This window comes from Hydra vulgaris, chromosome 03 (genome assembly GCF_038396675.1).
Source record: "Hydra vulgaris chromosome 03, alternate assembly HydraT2T_AEP".
In the NCBI taxonomy this organism is placed as follows: domain Eukaryota; kingdom Metazoa; phylum Cnidaria; class Hydrozoa; order Anthoathecata; family Hydridae; genus Hydra; species Hydra vulgaris.
The window spans coordinates 1,524,185-1,545,389 of NC_088922.1; the positions used below are offsets into that span (position 1 = coordinate 1,524,185).

The following is a 21,205-nucleotide window of genomic DNA, read 5'->3' on the forward strand; positions in this document are numbered from 1 at the left end:
TAACCGCAATGGCTAAATAAAATAAAATGATCAGAAAAAGTTGATAGCAAAATTAGTGTTTTAATAACTTCGTAAAATTAAAAATTCGTTTTTAATTTTACTTGTTTTTGATTAAATTTAGCATTGCGTATTCTATGGACGATAACGGATCGTCCATAGAATACGCAATGCTAAATTTAACTAATAGTCAAAACAAAAAAGATCAAAAGTTTTCCTTCGTAGAGTCTTTAATGAAACCGTAGATTGAACTGGGCATTTAAGTTTATTGAAAAACTACGGCGTAGAAGAGCAAGTGAAACTATTTCCGTTTTTTATATAAGTTTTGCGTTATTTATGGACGTTGCGTAATTTATGGAGCGTTGCGTAATTTATGGACGATCCCAAAACTATATTTAAAATGCAACATTTCAAAATAACAATCATCATAAACATTAGCATTAAAACGTGATTTATTTAAAAAAAAAAAAAACATTCATTTTAAAACGTGATTTTTTTTAAACAACTAAAATTAATAAAAACAACTGAAATCTTAAATTAATAAAAAATAGTTTTTTTTTAAACAATTTATTTTAAATAGTGTCACAGTAATCTAAATGCAGTTAGAAGCAAAATTATAAATTTAAAAAATTTGGATTAATGTTAAATTATCAAAAATTATTATAAAAATACATATTATTAAAAGTTGTTATAGAATTTGCATTAAAGTCTATAAATTTGACTTTAATGCAAACACTTTTGAACTTTTTGTTTTTAAACTTTTTGATTATTTATAAAAAATTATGTTTTCTTAAGAAAATCAACTGTTTTACTTAGTTTTAGGGGCAAAGTTATTCTTAAATTTTTTTTGTTGTGTTTCGTTTATGAATCGAAGATCATCTTAGATTCATAAACAAAACACAACATAAAAAATTTGAGAAAATTTTGCTACTAAAACTAAGTAAAACAGTTGATTTTTATTTTAAAGCATCTTTAAGATGCTAATTTCGTTCAATCAATTTTTTTTATATATAATATAAAAAAAATTGATTGAACGAAATTACACACTTGGATACCAAGAGTATCAAGAATAATATATTATTCTTGATACTCTTGGTATCCAAGTGTGTTGATACATTTTGATAATAGTTTTTGTATATTAATATACACTATATTGTATAGTATATATTTTGTTTAGGTTTTATTTATATTGCGTTTAAAGTGATATATTAGCCTTTCATGCGAGTATATCAGTATAAAAATAAAAATTTAGTAAATTCAAATTTATATGTTAAACATTTTTGTATTTCATGTAGGCTATAATAGCAGGAAGAAATAACAATTCAAACTAATAGTTTTGTAAATTTAAGCAAGTATAGTTATGCATTTGTAATGAAGAATTCTAATTATAAAATGGAAAAAGAAGTTTTTATATCAAAAGAAGTTGTTTTGTTACATCCATTTACAAACCAAGTTGGCGGTCATAATTGTCTTTTAAAGTATGATGAAAGTAACATTTGCAAAATTATAGATGAAAATGAACTTTCATTTTACCAAAATATACCTAAAGAACTCATTGGATTTGTACCACAATTTAATGGTATTTTTTTTTTCAAATTTATTTTTCAATATCTCTCAAATATGACACAAGTGTTCAGGCATGTCATTAGGTGTTAAGTAGGGTAAAAATATCTTATTGAAACTTTATTTCATTGGAACATGTTTAATCATGTTATTAAATTTATAAAATTTGTCATAAATATACAGAAATTGGTTAGGTATCACTCATATTTATAAAATAGATATGGATACATTTTTTTATGATATTGTTGTATTGTTTAGAATTTTTTTTTAAAATTCTAAACAATACAACAACAGCAAAAAAAATAAAAATAAGTTAATCTAAAAGTTTAGATAAGAACATGTTAGTATATTAGAGGAATAATACTATTAGCTCATGTAAGTTTTTTATTAAGATGATTCAGATGATCAAAATAGGTTTTTATTAAAATATACTCCAAGATAATTCGTATATTTTATTAGCAGAGGTTTTTTCCTGTTAATTTAAATTTTATATTATCAATCTTTTTTTTGAGGGGGATAAAAAATAATGTATTAGTTTTTGTGGTATCCAAGGAAATACAATTACTATTTAATCAGTTGCACGATGAATGATTATTTTGAATAATTTTTTTTGCAAAGCTTAGTAAATGGTTTATTAATATATAAAAGATTGTTGTCATACTCATAATCCCCTATAACATTTTCAAGTTATGTTACATATTTTAATGGAAATAGGATTTCTTACATTATGTGCAAAATGTTTGTTATTTTTACATAACCAAGACATAACATTTTACATAACCATATATAACACTGTAACATAATGTTACGTGCAAAATGTCCATTATTTTTACGTAACCGAGACATAACATTGTAACACAACAATGTGTAACACTATAACATAACGCTACGTGCAAAATGTTAGCTAATTTTTACATAACTGAGATGTAACATTACATAACAATATGTAACATTTTGACCTAATGAGATGTAATCTATGGTATCTTTCTAATTAAATTTTTTTTTTTGGTTTATATATGTAAAGAGAGAGAGAGAGAGAGAGAGAGAAAGTCATGACCTTATGACAGACAAAAGTTAAGTTAAAATGATAGATTAGAGAGTATTGACAGCTATTGCACTAGATTTTAGAAAGTGCAAACTATACATAAAATTGGCTGAAGCTAATTAATGTGTCTGATAAAATATTTTATTTCCTAAGAAACATTGACATTTTATATACATTTTTGCTTGTGGGATTATAAAAACTTGTGATGTATTGCGCTTGTATTATTGACCAAAAAAAATGTAATGTAACATAAAAAAATCTAGATATAAGACGTAGTTAAAATACGTCTTATATATAGATTTTTTTAAATGTTAAGTTACATTTCAGTTTTGAGACATAAGTTTGCGAATTTTTTTTTTCGTGACAAATCATTTTTTATGAATTTTAAATAGTCCTTCATAATATATGCAACACTTGCTCTAAACAAGCATGTTTATTAGTGTACACTTGAAGAATGACTTTGTTTCAAATAAAAAACTTACTGCATTTTAAATTTTTGCACTTTATTCAAAATAATTTTATTTTGTTTCTGTAATTATCGCTCTATTTGTTTTATGGATCAGTTAATTTTATTTCAATCAATTGTTTGTAGATCTGGTTTTCTTGATTTTTACTTAGAGGAGAGAAGGAAGGCTTTGGACACGAGTGACAATTGGTACTTTTTGAAAAAAATTATAATATAATACCTAATATATTATAGTTTTATACTTTACTATTTATTAAATACTGGCATATATTTATATATTTTTGGACTTTAATTTACTTCCATCAAGGTTGCAAGCAACCACTATTAAGTTAGGAAACGGTTAACTGAAGACTTAAAAAGTTGTAGGTTGTATAAAAAAGAAAAACATGAAGATGGGTAAGAGTTATAAGGTTTTTTTGATGTGTAAGGAAAAAACTAGATTATTAAAATTTTTTATAACATGAAGGGACAGATACAGTAAAAGGATACAACTTGTTGAAAAAGAAGCCAAGCGAGAATGAGTTTTGGTTTATCGTAATAGAGATGATAACTCGTTTGAGCATTGGCGATGATTAGGGAAACAGCATAAAAGAGGAAGGCTAAAGCCTGATATTGATGATGATGATAATGATGACAATAATGCAGGGGTGTATCTTCCAGTTTTTTCCCGATATTTCTCATCTGAGTTGTCCGCTATGATAATCAGTAGTCCAATATAATAGTTTTTTTTGGTATTTTTTTTCGGGTGAAAATACTGAAGAAAAAAAATTTAAACATCTGATTATTAAAATACATCTAATAAAAAACAGTTTAATTAAAAGTAAATTAATTAATAAAAAAGAGTAAAGTATGTTATAACCTATTATAATTTTGTTAAGTAACTTTAGTTACAAAGAGATATTGGTAAAAAGATATATATACAACTTTTAAAGATCGTCATTTTTGTTGTTGTTGATATCTGTTTCATGTCGTTTCTTTTTGTCAATCTTAACAAAGGTTTCACTACATGAATGAAAAAAGTTGCACCCCTGTAATGATGATAATCATGATGATGATGATAATCATGATGATGATGATAATCATGATGATGATGATAATCATGATGATGATGATAATCATGATGATGATGATAATCATGATGATGATGATAATCATGATGTTTATATATGCATATATATACAAAATATAACATGAATTTTGAATAGAAAAAATATACTTTAGGATGTATAAATGTTTATGCAGCCCTAGTTATAAACCCGGCCCCAACCCCAGCTATATTTTATCAAACCCGCCCTCGGTTAAATATCAACCTTGGTCGCTTACTAGACATAAATTGTTCAATATGTTAGTAATCATTTTTCTTTCAATTGTGTTTTCACCTGAGAAGTTAAAGGAAGCTGTAAAATATGTCAAAATCAAATAATTTGAGCAAAAAAGAGTGCTGCTAAATATGGCGTTAGCAAATCAATAATGTTTGACTAAATCAATTAATTAAATGCTCAGTAATGTTCTATGGTCTAACACCTAAAGCTAGAAGACATTTAGCTTTTAAATATGCGGAAAGAAATTATATAAATTATACAGAATGTGATTGCTTTTCAGCATTCATGAAACATCATCCTATTAAAACAGTCTCCTCTATCTATGAATCTTGCTCAAACTTTCAATAGAGTAACAATAGCACATTTTCAAAATATACTTCACAATATTATTATATGATATAAGTTTACGCCATCCCAAATTTACAATATTGATGAAATTTACCATAGTGCATTGTGTTTCTAAAGTATCTTGGGATAATATCTCTGAAAAGGCAACACCAAATAGGTCAAGTGATGTCACGAATAAGGAGAATTAGTAACGCAGGAATCATAAAGTAATTATGGCTATACCTTACCACCTTTTTGGATTTTACTTGCAACTGTTTAAAAAAAGAAAAGTGATGCAAGGTTTTCCAGATGTTACAGGACTTGGTTTGTTTCCCCTCTCCTCCCTCCATCCCCAGGCTTGATGACAATTCAGACTTTTATTAAGGAGTGAGAATATTTTGTTTTTTTGTACAAAACAAGGTTTTATTATTCATATATAATCATTAGTCTCATTTATCTGTCTGTGGACTGAATTACTGAAAGTAAATGGAATTTTCATCCTTATGCTGCTACCAAACACATCAAATAAATATCAATCATTAGACTGAACTGTATTTTTGCCATTTAAGAATTTTTACAATGATGGTCTAGATTCATAAATGTTAGCATCCCTCAAATTTGTCTCCAAGCTTGGGATAGAGCTGCTACTCCTACAAATATAAGTATTTAGATACTCTGGTATTTGTCCCTTTATAAAAGTTGGTTTATGGATCATTATCTTATGTGACAGATTGACCAGAAATTGCTTACTTGAATAGCCCTGGAACATCTTATAAATGCATTGATCGGTGTCTCATCTTCATCAAATATTCAATTGCTTGCAACAGCTCTTCCCTATGATAATAATATTAACAATAATAGTAATAATAATAATAATAATAATAATAATAATAATAATAATAATAATAATAATAATAATAATAATAATAATAATGTTGACCTGAAACAAGCAACTCAAACTGCTAATAGTACTCATATTGAAACACAACAATGTTTTCATAAAGTTGATCAGAACATGAGCATTCTATCAACTTTTTTTAAACATCTTAAAGCATTGATGTAAAAAGAGTTGACACAAAATGTGTCTCAGTTTAAGTTTCTATACATGTTTAAATTTTTAAATTAAAATTATATAAAAGTCTTTTTATGTCTCGTTTCTAGTCACCCTATCTGAGATAAGGTGACCAAATTCTAAGTATGGTCTAATTCTAAGTAGAGTACTTTTCAAAGCAGCATACCTCGGCTTCTAAACAACCTTTTGAGCTTTCAGAACATTATGTTTGCTTTTGATGCTGCCAAATCAACCTGTTGTTTGACTTTGAGGTCGTCTAAAACAAGCATATTAACATCACGTTCAGTGGTAGTGATTTGTAGTTGATGCCGTGTATTATCTTCTTTTTTTATTGTGTAGTTGTATGTGGATTTGTTTACTAACTATTAACACTAAGGAAAACAAATTTTGGATAAATGTAAATAAATAAAGAACAAGCACAAAGTTGCTAAATGACTTTGTCTGTTCTTTATCTAATGAATAAAGTTTAATGCGGTAGTGGTGTAGTGGTAGAGCGCTCGCTTCATAAGCGAGAGGTTCCGTGTTCGATTCCCACCACGTCCCTGGTAGTACTGCGCTCAACTTATTTCTCCGCGCAGCGGCCTTGTTCATCAAGGTTCGTGTTTCGGAGTTATAGAGTTGAGAGAGGGTGATAACCACAAGTAGCCTCCTCATCTGTAGTGGCCTTCTCGGCTTTGGGGAGGTGAATTATTTAAAAAAAAATAATAATAATAATAATAATATTTTACTTTTATTTATTTTTGATATTTAATCTTAATATAATTATCATTTTTATTTAAAAGTTGATTTAAATTTTTTAATATAAAAGTTTTTAGATATATGTTTAAATTTTTAGATATAAAAGTTTATTAAAGCCACAATTATGATGATTTAAATAAAATAAAATGATGATATAAATTCATAAAAGAGTTATAGTGTAACAAGCATCCACAAATTTTGAGTTTTTTCTCTATTTTGGTGTAATATTATTCATAATATTATCAAAATATAGCATCAAAAATTTTTATAACAACATCAAAAGTTCATCAATCTATATTTTATATATATATATTTTTTTGTTATTCACCTCCTCAAGGCCGAGAAGGCCACTACAGATGAGGAGGCTACTTAATAGTGGTTATAACCCTCTCTCAACTCTATAATTTCGAAACACGAACCTTGAGGAGCAAGGCCGCTGCGCGGAGAGAAACAAGTTGAGCGCGGTACTACCAGGGACGTGGTGGGGATCGAACTCAGAACCTATCGCTTATGAAGCGAGCGCTTAACCACAACACCACACCGCATTATGGACTATCCCTAGAAATCTCTTCAACGACGGATATTTAATTGCATCAAGAAATCAATTTTTTTAATCTAATTAATAATTCTTCATCGTTCAGCTATTATTAGCTTATGTCACTATAATCAAAATTAATAAATGTCATGGAAACAAGAAAGTGGTAAAGAAATGAGAAGTGTACAAAAAGTAGCATAGCATTAAAAAAAATAGAAAGTACATATCATGTGACTTTATAATCAGGTTTGGAAAGGAATGGTGTGCAATAGAACCCTTTAAATGACCACGCAAATGAGTTTGTTGACAACTTGACCACAACTGCTTAAATGTTTTGGAGGTATTCCATGAGAAAGTGGGACAGGCATGTAACCCACCATCTCAGATTTTCTTCATACTTTGTAAAAATGGTCACCTATATAACATAGACTACCTTGCAAAATTTTAGCACTGGTATCGAATAGGTTTTGGAGATATTGTTATTTTAAAATCAGCAGTTTTTAGCAATTTTTTATGTTTGGCGGCCATTTTGATTTTACTATAGTTTTTGTTTTACAAGTTACTGTTCAACTAAGCATGTAATTAAGCTGAAAATTAGCACCAGTATAGTTTTTAGGACGAGGAATCAGAATATGACATTTGTTTTTAATGAAAATATTAAGAACTATATCAAAATTGGGATTGTACTTCACCTACAGATATTTTTGAAATTTTAACAAAGATGGAAAGGAGGTCTGGTAAACGTGGTAGCATTAATTTTTTGTAAATTATTTTTTGTTTTTATAAAAATAGATGTTTTAATGAGTGTTTTAATGCAAAATTTAGAGGTGGGTTTTTTGAAATTTTTTGTAAAAACATTCGAGTAATATGTGAAAAAATGAGTTTTATAGGTCTGTGTTCATAATTTTTTAAAAATTGACATTGAGAATTTTCATTAGTCATCAAATATTATACAAAAGAAAACATTTTAACCTATTATTTAAAGAAACTTTAATTCAAATAAATATTTCTTTTTAAAACAAATTTTTGCTTTTTAATTAATGTCACATAATGTCGTCTTTCACTAAAACAGAAGAAGCACTCAATAATAAAATGCTAAGACTTAGTATTAGTCTGATATTTTACCAGCTGTTGTTTGTTCTCTGTAGCTAATCATTAAATTAAAAAAAAATTGTAAAATAAAAGTAAAAAATAAATAAAATATATCATAATAATAAATAAATATTATATAAATATTATATAAATAATAAATAAATATTAAATAAAAATAATAAATATTATGTAAATAATAAATAAATATTATCATATTTAAAAATACTAATCATAAAAGTTTTTTCCATTTTTAATAAATGCACATGTCTGTGTATTTTGTGTTTATTTATAGCTAAATAAAAAATTGAAAAAGATAAAATGAACAAGATTTTGTGTACAGTTGGTATTTTATCATATGACTGATGTCATAAAATGGTGCACATGAAATCAATTGGATTGAAAGATTTATCAAGCTATTCAGAAAAAAACAGAAATTTGTTATTATGGAGATCTGGGCTATCAATATTAAACATTAATGTTAAAATCTGTTTACACCATGAGCAAATTTTACTTAACCAGTTTGCTAATTCCCAAAAAAATTGCATCAACCCATTTAAAAGGCATAAAACTAATGTAAAAGGTAAATTTATATGTTTTTAATTTATTGTGCCATCTTTTTGCAAAAAATACATCTAGTACACTTTTTTTAGTTTATTTCTAACATTATTATATTATCTAAACTATTATTTCCTAATTTTGGCAAATTTTATTTATTTATAATATATTTATAGGTGGTTTGCAAGAAATTGATATTCAACTGGCAAAAGGTATGTGTTCAATTGGTAGTGAAACAACACCTGGTTTTAAAATGTGTCCTTCATGTCGAAAAGAAGTGATAAAAAAATAGATGATTGGTCTACTTTACAGGACCACAATGGTGAAGATAATTTTCTGGAACAAACATTTTTTGATAAAGACATAGAAATCGCACAAGAAAAAGAACTTATAAAAACCAGTTTTGATAAATTATATGTATCACCAGTAAAATTTCATGGGGTTCCACAACATGCTAAAATTTCTCTAGGGAAAAGAAAATTAATGCAAGCTACTGATGTTATGTCAAAAAAGCTATCAGTTATCCTCAATGTTAACGCAACAGACCTGAAAAATGATGTTACTGAGGAGCCCAATGTTGAACATCAAAAGAAAGCTGAAGATCCAGATAAATTGATACTTTCAATGCAAGAAAAATTGAAAACAGCAAATAGAAGAGAAAAGATTCAGATTTTAACATTGGTTCCAGATTCATGGTCTTTTAGGAAAACAGCCGAAGCATTTAATATATCAAAGTCAACCATAACTAAAGCAAGAAAACTTAAATTTGAAAAAGGAATATTAACACTTCCGGAAAAAACTAACATTGTTAGAATTGAATTAGATATCATTGATAAGGTGGAAAGCTTCTAATGTAATGATTAGTCGGCAGTTGACAGGTGTAAAAGATTTTGTAAGTGTATCCAAAAATAAACATGTATCAAAGCGATTACTTCTTTGCAGGTTAAAGGAATTATTTATCGAATTCAAACTAGAGCACCCTCAATCCAAAATAGGATTTTCTAAATTTGGTCAGTTAAAGCCAAAATGGTGTATTTATGCTGGTCATAAAGGAACCCATGCTGTTTGTATATGTGTAATACACCAAAACCTAAAGCTTATGCTTAGCGCAGTTAAACTGGAGAAGAATTACCAAGAACTTATTGAGAAGATTGTTTGAAGCAGAGAGTCAAGGGAATGATTGGTCCATAGATGTAATTGTTGCCCTGGAATTCAAAATATTATAAATTATATAACTGCAAATCTATCGCAAAATGAAGGATCATTTGAAGATGATGACAAAGTTGATGAAGATGAAATAATTGAATACAAACAGTGGAGTACAACAGATAGAGCAGAGCTTCTAAGTTACACATCTACAGTAAGCGAATTCATTGAAAGTCTTAGTGAAAAACTTGATAGCATAACATCTCACTCTTATATTGCTAAAGCACAAAGTAAATATTTAAACACATTAAAGTCATCTATAACCATAAATGAAATTATTATTTTGGTTAATTTTGCAGAAAACTTTAAATTTGTCATACAAGACGAAATCCAGAGTTACCACTGGAACCTATATCCTGTAGTTATTTATAACAAAAACAATGAGGGTGCTACTAAAAGTCAACCAACGTCTTTATGTTTTAAATCTGATGACTTAACAATGATGTTAAATTTAATTATTGTATAGTAAAAAGAACTGTCCAATTTGTACAAGAAATGTTTCCCAATACCAATAAAATCCACTATTTCTCTGATGGTTGTGCTGGCCAGTACAAAAATTGCAAACATTTTTTAAATTTATGCCATCATGTTGAAGATTTTGGGATGCAATGTGAATGAAATTTCTTTGCAACATCACATAGAAAGTTGCCATGTGATGGCAGCGGTGGAACAGTTAAAAGACTTGTTTCGAGTGTTAGTCTTCAATGTCCAATTAACTTACAAGTTCAGAATGCTGAAGAAATGTTCAATTTTTCAAAAGATAACATATTTGGCATCCATTTCTTTTTTTTAAAAGGCGAAGATATTTTATCAGTCCGTAAATCATTGACTCTCCGATTGAATGATGCAAAGACTTTACCTGGTACAAGAAATTTCCACCAATTTATTCTGCAGGTTGCAACAAGCATAAATGTCAAAAGAGTCTCTTAGCAGGAGGAATTTAATCTAACACTCAACCTTACTGACTCAAATCAATATCTTCAAGAAATCATTGCAGGAAAATATGATATCTGCAAATATGATATGTTTAACTGGGTTGGTTTGGTATTTGAAGTTGATGAAAAAAATGAAGATGCCCTTGTAAAATTCATGCATCCTCATTTACCTAACACTTCATTTCACTGGCCAAGTAGAGATGATTGTTGTTGGGTTCCTAAGCCCCATATTTTAATTATGATAATAAAACCATTATCTTCAAGAACAGAGCGCATATACCAGATAGACACAGATGATTTGCCCAAAATCCAATCTTTAAACTAACTCAATCATATTACACCAGTTTTCTTTTAAAAGCAATTTATGAATTATTCAGATGCAAGTTCTGGTTTTTTATTGACTAGTTTTTTATTTAAAACATGTATTTGTGTGATTATTTTGACTCAATATATTATATTTATTATGAATTTTTTATTTTAAGTATTGTTAATGGTTTTTTTTTCTTATAATTGACGTTTTCAAAATAAGCAATTTCTTAATAAGTAACATCCAAATATACTTTTTCATTATAATTTGTTTAATTATTTATAAAAATCCTCAAAAAACCCACCTCTCAATTTTGTACCAAAAAACTCTTTAATATATCTATTTTAATAAAAACATAAAAAAATTCTCAAAAAATTAATGCTACCATGGTTACCAGACCTCCTTTCTGCCCTTGTTAAAATTTCAAAAATAGCTCTAGGTGAAGTACAATCCGAATATTGATAAACTTCTAATTCTTTTCATTAAAAACCAATATCATATTCTGATTCCTCGTCTTTAAAACTATACTGGTGCTAATTTTCAGCTTAATTACATGCTTAGTTGAACAGTAACTTGTAAAACAAAAACTATAGTGAAATCAAAATGGCCGCCGAACAAAAAAAATTGCTAAAAACTGCTGATTTTAAAATAACAATATCTCCAAAACCTATTCGATACCCTAAGCTAAACTTAAACTCGGAAAAAAATTTAAAACAATTAGAAAAAAAAGAAAACAATTCCTTATGAAAAAGAAAATATATAAGCTTTTAAATAAAACTCAAAAAATTTAAACTTGAAGCAAAAATTACTTTTTGTTACGTTTTTATTTGCGTTTTAAATAAATTACTTTAAAACTTATCATTTGAAAGGTTTTATTAAAGTTACGCAAAACGCTTTTATAAATTCTTCTAATGATTGTTTAATAAATAAACAAATTTCATTTAAATTATTGAAAAGTGAAATTAAATTATTGAAAAGTGAAATTAAATAATTGAAAAGAAAAAAATATATTTTTAAATTTTATAAACATTTTTTTCAAAAAGTTGCAGAAAAAATTTTTTTAAATAACAATGTAGTCTTTTTAAAATAGTAATTTTTAATCATTTCATTAAAGTCAAGTTTAAAAAAAAAAAAACTTTTATTAAATTCTTTGTAAAAATAGAAACAAAAAAAAAGCAATTAAATCCTTATTAAATTAATTAAACGGGAAAATTTTAATTTAACTTATTCATAATTTAAATTTGAAAAAAAAAATCTTGTAAAATATTTTTTGAAAGACATGGAAAAATAGTTTCATTTGTTTAAATTTATCATAAGTTACATGCCTACTAAAAATATTTAAGTATAACATTTATTTTACATAAAAAATGTGTTTATTTTAAACGATCATTATAATTAATTTTTTCATTTAAAGCCTTTGCATAAAATAAAAACTTTAGAAAAGATTTTTATTATTGCATTTAAATTGTTAAAACAGCCAAATTGTAAACAGCCGTGATCAGCCATGGTTAAATTGTAAAGAAAAATAGTAAGCGTAGTCAGCGATTGTACACCATTCCTATCCAAGCCTTTATAATGAGTTAATTACTTTGACAATTTTCTTCTTTTCTGAATTTTTCTCTTTCTATGATGAAAAATCTTATTGTTAATAAATCATTATAACATAATAAACACTAAAACATTATTATCATCCTTGCCTGACCGTTTTAGAAAAAGGTTTTTCTAGTCGTTTGTCATTTTTGCCTGTATTGCTTCCCTATATTTAAGTGCTACAATTTATATACTTTGTATGTTTTTGTTTTGCTTTTTTTAAATATACTCAAGTCAACAGTTTTACTTTTAAAAACAACATTATTAAAAAAAACACTACTTTTTAAAAAAATTATCTTTTTTTTTAAAAGATAATTTTTTTATTTTGTTAAAAACTTTGATATTTTTGATTTTTTTTCAGGATATTTGGAAATTACTTTTAAAAAAGCTGGCAAAAACATTATTTGTTTGTCTAAAAATTTTGACAATCTTCATGATTTAAACTTGAACAGGTGTTTCTTTAGAATTATCATGAGTTATTTATTTAAAATCTCATCTCATAGATGAATTTTTTTTAGTGTAATATCAAACTTAATTTTGTTTAGTGTAATGTTTAACTTATTTATTTTTGTTTAGTGTAATATTTAAGATAATTAATTTTGCTTAGTGTAGTATACAGGGAGCTTTTCTAGACAATTTTTGACAGCGTCGACCGTATTTGGGCGCCGATTTGGGTGCTGTCCAAATTTAAAATTGAGGATCTTTTTTTTTATTTTTTTTGGGCAATTTTTTTGCAAAAAACCACCTACATTTAGCAATATTTCTGCTTAATATTGACGGGACAAGGAGGTACCACCGTCCAAATTAATTTCCTAGAATAGCCCCTGATAACTTATTTTGTTTAGCGTAGTATCAAACTTATTTTTTGTAGTTTAATATAAAATGTAATAATATTTTGTTTAGTGTAATGTTTAACTAAATTTTGTTTAGTTGTTATATTTACCTTGATTTATTTTGTTTAGTGTAGTATCCGACTTAATTAATACTTGCAGTAGTTGTGGTAAGTTTTATTAATTAAAAATTGAAAAATGAAATTTAAAAAACATAGTATATGTATAAAAATAAGGTTAAACAAATTAACTGGTGCATTAAGATATTTAATCGGTTTGTTAAGATATGTACCTGTTTGGTAATATAAGTACCCTTTTTAGTTTAACATCATCTTTTTAAATACCAAATGACTAAAGATTAGCTGAGCCTCTAGTGGAGAGTCTAATAACACTCAGTTCTAGACTTAGATGACACTTATTATACACTTATTTAGTTATTACTTATCATAGTAAAATTAAAGTAGACTGGAAACTATTTTCTTTCTTATCTATAAACATGTGTTACATTTTTCTCTAATAGAGTTGTAAATGACTGGAATGTTCTAGCACAAGAAACCATTAAATAATTAAGTATAAATCAATTTAAAAACCACATCGATGACACTTAAGATTTTAAACTGCAAAGCTCAGAACTTATTTAAACGTTGTTTTTTTTATTGTTACACTTTTTTATATTGTGTTAGCTGTTATATGAATTCTAAGTAATTTCGGTTTTAACTTGTATGAGTTATCATTTCTAATATATTCTATATATATTTTTATATTTAGGTATAAGTATTAATGACTATTTATTTTTTAACATTAAAAACTTAATAAATAAATACCAATTAGTTTTCTTGCTTCCTATGCATTGATAAAAACAGTAAAGTTTAGCAAAAACATTTGAAAAACAAATTTTAAAATTGTATATGTTTCTAGTGCAAATAATAAAGTATTTTTATATACTGACTGAAAAAAGTCGCGAGCAAATTGTATATCAATGTTTTTATTTTTGTTATGTTCTTATCTTCTTTTTTCCTTGACTTGTATCAATTTTGGTAGTGAAAAAAAACAAATGCCCTAAAAATAATAAAACAAAAACAATTAGATATTTAGGTATATTATTTTTTTGACAACATTTAAAAAAAAAAAAAATTCTCTTTAGCTTATTTTTTTTAGATTTTCTATTTCATATAGTTTCCTTACATATATATATATATATATATATATATATATACATATATATATATATATATATATATATATATATATATATATATATATATATATATATATATATATATATATGTATATATATATATATATATATATATATATATATATATATATATATATATATATATATATATATATATATATATATACATATTAGGCAAAATGCAGGTTTTGGTAAGTCTGTTCCATACCGTTCCTCCCTTTCTATATTTATTACACTTTTACTAAAATAATAAAATGCTATGAAATAATTATTAAAAATTAAGGTATATAAATTTATATATTTATTTACAATTAGCAAAACATTCTTTTTTAGAAAAAGAACCAAAATATAAAACTTTTTAACAATTAAAAAAGCATAACTTGTTAAGAAAACGGAACAAAATATACCTTTTCAAAAAGATTTATATACCAACAAAACAATATAAATTTTTATTTATAAAAAATATTTTTTTATAACTAAACATCATTAAATAAAAAAACGTTTTATTATATGCAATTACAATATATTTATACATAATAAAAAAACAAAATATATATAAAAAAGTAAATCTACATCATCAGTTAACAATTGGTAGATTAACCAACAACTAAAATACTAATTATAGATGTAATGTATTACTTTCTCACCGCTCCCTCTCTTTGTATTTTACTCTTTACAGGATCCACACGTCCTTTAAAAAAAAAAAGGGTTAGGGGCGCTTTAGCCCTAAATTTGGGCTAACACCTTATGTGCTGTATTTGGGTCCTCTATTTGTTCTGCAATATTCTGAAAAAGCATTACAAGATAAAATGGAAAAAAAAATTAATAAAAAAAGAAGTAAAAACACACCAATTTACCTGTTGCTGATGTTTTTTCTAAAGCATTTTTAAAATCAATCATAATCTGAAAGAAAAGACATTTATTGCAGAGACAATTAGCTATTTCACAAAAAAACAAAAACATAATACTTATCAGTGTAAACAAATTTTGTAATTTGACCAAAAAATAAAATTGTTTTAACCTTGACTGCAACAAACAAATTTCTTTTTAAACTATTAGCTAATGATCAACATAGTAAAGTTTAAATAATTTAAGTTTACTATGTATGTAAAACCATATTTTAACAGTAGACAAAGTAAACTTATGATAGTTGGTAGAGCACAGAACTAAAGAAATAAAAAAACAGCTAAATTTAAAATTTTAAAATTTAAAATGTTTGTAATACATATTATTTGCAGTTAAACATGAAAAAGAACTCATGACCATCATGACCATCATGACCATCATGACCATCATGAGATAATAAAGGTAAAATTATCAAAACAAACAAATATATATATATATATATATATTATATATATATATATATATATATATATATATATATATATATATATATATATATATATATATATATATATATATAAAAGAAGAATATAAAATATTTATTTTTAGAAAAAATACAATCCTTTTAATTAAAAACATTAATGTTTTCATGAACAGATAAGGATACATAGATAAAGACCATACACAGTGAAAATTTGATTTTTAAGTTCCTTTACAAATTTATTGTAAATACTTATTAGATACCCCCTAATTCAATGATTATTATGAAATTTATTAACTGTATTCACAAAATCTTAACTAACAATAAAATATTATTTTGACATGGAGAATCATAACCACTGTCACAGCAGCAAATCACCAAAACATGCAAAATATTAAAATTTTAATATTTTACATGTTCTGCTGACTAAAATTTTGATAATGTTTAGTGTAGAAACAGAATATATATCATTTCAACAAAAAAATTTTATAAACATAGGTTAATGTTAAAAAAAAAAAAAAGAAACAAAAATGGTAATTTTTTACAATTTTATTTATTTACAAACAACATTAACCAAAAAAAAATCAAATAAAAAATCAAATAGAAAAAAAACTAAAACCATTCAACTATATTTTCTATTATTGATGTAGTTATGTATTTTTCCCTGCTTTAAATCTTCCCACTTAACTTTTGGTCAAAATTAAATGAATTAAATAGGGGAAATCTTTTCCCCTATTCTGGGCCCACACCCTAAGTAAAGGATGTGGGCCCTTATTATTATTATCTCAATAGCGTACAAACGCTTTATAAGATAAACGTAAAAATAACAAAAGTAACAATTGAAATAGCTGAATAATATTTTAGTTTCATACTTGATTATAAAACCTTCAAATCATTTATTTACCACTTACGGATAAGTGTGTTGCAGCAGCAACACAATTGTCGCTGGGATGCTTAAACTTTATTGGCTATAATAAATAACAAAAACTAATCAAATTGAAAATTAAAAACAATTCAAAGCAATCAAAATATTAGTAAAATATCTCATAAAATAGAATAATACAATCATATTAAAGGAAATGTTTTTTTTTTCTAAATGAGTTTTAAAGATAAAAATAAATGAGAAATAAAACCATTATGTAATAAACTGTAGAGCTAAAAATAAAATAACAAACAAAATATTGTTATTCAATTCTAAACACTTAGTACAAAAAAGTTTGTTGAATTAGAAAGTAGAAAAAGCAAATGTAACTTTTTTAAGAAGTAAATTTCAAAGATTCTTTAAAAGTAAATTGAACTTTATAAAAACTAACCTGAGTATCGCCACCAGACAATAACGCTGTACTAAATAAATAGATTCATATAAAATACGATTGAATATCTAACATAAAATTATTCAAAACAAATAAAAAAAACAACTTACTTACATTTAAAATAAAGTCATCTTTAGCTTTTATAAAATTACCAGCTTGTCAAGACAGAATTTCAATACATCATCTTTAAAATAGAACATGTTTTGTTAAGTAAAACATTAAAAAAGTTAAACTTTAGTAACTTTAAAGCATTAAAAAGTTAAAAAATACATACTATTTATAAATAAAAGTATATTCAACAATTATATTGTTTATGATAATGATAATAGAAGATTCAAAGTTATCAGAAATTTATAAAAGTAAAATAGGAACTACAAAAAACTCACAGTGTGCACATCTACAATGCCTTGTGCATTATCAGTTAAAAGCGTCCGAGTTGACTCTTCCAATATTATATGGAGTATAATACTATTTAGAATGTTCAACATCCCCATGTGGTAAAATAACTGTAAAACTTTTAATTTCCTTATTACCTTAATATTATATATTTTTAACTTTTTATTATTTTTAGAAATTATAAATTTAATAAAATGGTTTATTTTAGATATAAAATTAAAATTTTCAATTATTTTCTCAATAAAAACATTTTTTAAACCCCCTTACTGTTTAAAAAAAGTAAAGGTTGCCACGTGGCAAGTTCAAATCATTAGTTGTTGTTTTTTTTAAACTTTTGTTATTTAAAATGCAAAACAAAACAACTTTCTTTTTTTCAAAACAAACTTCTTTTTTCCAAAGCGTTTTACTTTGTATTTTAGAAAAATTGAAAAAGATTAAATTAAAAAAAAAAAAGCCGATGGTAGGATTCGAACTTGGACTTTTTTGCCCTAGGAGCCTTGCACGCTAACCACTATATAATATATCAAAAAATTTATCAAACAGATATAAGTGCAACAAATTAAGTTCTAAGGAGATGTTGCTGCAATTTTTAAGTGAAAGCAAAACTAAAAAACTTGGTATATGTCTTAGTATGTTTTTACATACTAAGAAATAAACCAAGTTTTTAAAACATTACATTGCATAATTTGAAGTTTGCTTAAGTTAGATATTTTCATATACTTTTCTTATAAAAAAAAGTTCTGCTACTCTTTCTCGCTATTATTATCAATTTATCGACCTCAAACTGTAAGGAATCAGGTTGGCAAAAAAAAATTTGACACAAAGGGGTTACCATAAAACATAGAAACTCTAAGCTAACTCTAATTCCAAGAGATGTATACATATATATGCATAAATATATATATATATATATATATATATATATATATATATATATATATATATATATATATACATATATATATATATATATATATATATATATATATATAACACTCGGAATGCAGCAGTGGTGTAGTGGTAGAGCACTTGCTTCATAAGCAAGAGGTTCCGAATTCAATCCCCGCCACGTCCCTGGTAGTACCGTGCTCAACTCGTTTCTCCACGCAGCAGCCTTGTTTGTCAAGGTTCGTTTTTTGGAGTTATAGAGTTGAGAGAGGGTTATACCACAAATAAGTAGCCTCCTCATCTGCAGTGGCCTTCTTGGCCTTAAGGAGGTGAATTAACAAAAAAATAATAATAATAATAATTAGAGTTAGCTTAGAGTTTCCATGTTATATGGTGATCTCTTTGTGTCAAATTTTTTTGCCGACCATACATATATATATATATATATATATATATATATATATATATATATATATATATATATATATATATATATATATATATATATATATATATATATATATATATATATATATATATATATATATATATATATATACAGTATATGCCAAATTTGAACAAAGAAATATTTTATATTATATATTTTGTGTCAAATTTTTTTGCCGACTATATATATATATATATATATATATATATATATATATATATATATATATATATATATATATATATATACATATATATATAATGTAAAAGATATCAAACTGATTTGCAATTTGAAGTTTTCACAAGTTTTTGTATGGTTTATACTTGATATAAAGTGATGGAACACATCATGAAATCATCTATGGTAAATAGATGAGGTTGGGGAAGAGATAAGGTGCAGTGGTATTTTGTATAATATTAAAAAAAAACTTTCATATAATTTTTTATTTGAATTTTTTTCTTTGAAAAAAAAAAGGGGGGGGCGGCTTCATTATCCTATTACACACTTAGTATGTTGTGGTTGTATATTACAATGTGTTACCATCTATTTTAAAAAAAATAAGTGCTCTAAAAGGTTACATGCTAATGTGGTTTACGAGTTGATGAATTTACAATGGAAAAATCACAGATGTCCAAAATGAGTGTCTTGTTTTCAAAAGAACACTGTGAATAAATAATTCTTGTATTTAGCACAAAAACTGTATATATATATATATATATATATTGTGTTAGGACTAAAATATCATAAAAATATACTTTTAATTAAATATATTATTAATAAACAGATATCCAATGTCACTAAACACTAAATTTCATTTTTCTCAAAATGAGAAAAATGTGACATCTGTGGTTTTACCTGTGTGGTCTAGATATATATATATATATATATATATATATATATATATATATATATATATATATATATATATATATATATATATATATATATATATATATATATATATATATATATATTTATATATAATTACCCCTCCCCTCTTTTCAAGTTGGTGATTATTTGATGAACAATTTGATGGTTATTTAAATTTTATATACTTTTCAAAAATGTAAAAAAATACCTGAAAAATTAAAAATAGCATAAATTTAATTTTTTTTATCTGAAGTTATTTAATGCATTTTAACTTGATACGTCAGCATACAAGATCACATTTATAAATTGATCTAATCAATTTTTAATACATTTATATATGATTGTTTTAATAAAACTTATATATGATTGTTTTAATAAAACTTTACAGAATCTAAAAAATCAAATAATTGTGAATGTGCATCAAACAACCGTTTGCTAAGTTTGTCGCAAAAGGTTGTAGCATCTGGAAGACATCGTATCTTTTCATGTTTAAGTTTAGATAACTTTTTATGCAGTTCCAAGCCAAAGTATAAGGTATTGATCTTAACCCACTATGTTTTTTGTTTTGTTCTCGTTTTTTAGCAGTTTTACTTCTAAAAAGGATGCAAACATACAACTATAGGATGCAATCAATAATAACCAATAGTTAATTTGGAATTAAAACAAATGAAAAAAAAAAAAAAAAGTTGAAGAACAGGAAAGAAAAAAAAAATGTAAAAAAATTGTAAAATTGTAAAATTTTATATTTTACTGAGTCGAATATGTAATTAGAAGAGAGTTCTTGACGCTTAAGGAAAAAAAAAAGAATAAGTGTTTTTGGAGCACCAAAGACTAGTTGTAGTAAAAGAATGCAATCTCAATGAATTGAGAGTCATGCAAAATTGAGTGTCGCTTGATTGGACAAGAGATTAAAGCTTACTTGAACAGACCATGGTAATACCTGCAGAAGGAAAAAAAAGCTGGACTTTGAAAAGGTTGAAGTAGAGGCTTACGCATAGCAGCTAGAGCAGGTCAAAATACTTTTACTATGTGTTTTTAGATTTTGCCTAAAAGAGAAATTTTATTAAAAGATCCAGCCAAAGTATGGCAATAGTATTCTATACAAATTTGGAAATAGTGTGCAGTGAATAGATTGAGGGAGTTGATTAGTAAAAAAAAGCAAGATGATGCTGCTGATGATAATGA

General features: G+C 25.5%; 1 protein-coding gene across 2 annotated transcripts in view; it reads left to right on the plus strand.

Annotated features, from left to right (window-relative positions):
- The first annotated feature begins 1,294 nt into the window (after positions 1–1,294).
- The window catches only part of LOC100204219 (inositol hexakisphosphate kinase 2), a 29,585-nt gene continuing 9,674 nt past the window's right edge, over positions 1,295–21,205 (plus strand). Inside the window, exons 1-4 of one of the 2 annotated variants that reach the window (XM_065792039.1) lie at positions 1,295–1,576; positions 13,112–13,202; positions 13,713–13,750; positions 20,409–20,495. In XM_065792039.1, the coding sequence (XP_065648111.1) occupies positions 1,369–1,576; positions 13,112–13,202; positions 13,713–13,750; positions 20,409–20,495 (424 nt within the window). In that variant the 5' untranslated portion in view covers positions 1,295–1,368. The remainder of the gene's footprint in view (positions 1,577–13,111; positions 13,203–13,712; positions 13,751–20,408; positions 20,496–21,205) is intronic. The other variant, XM_065792040.1, reaches the window with a different exon arrangement.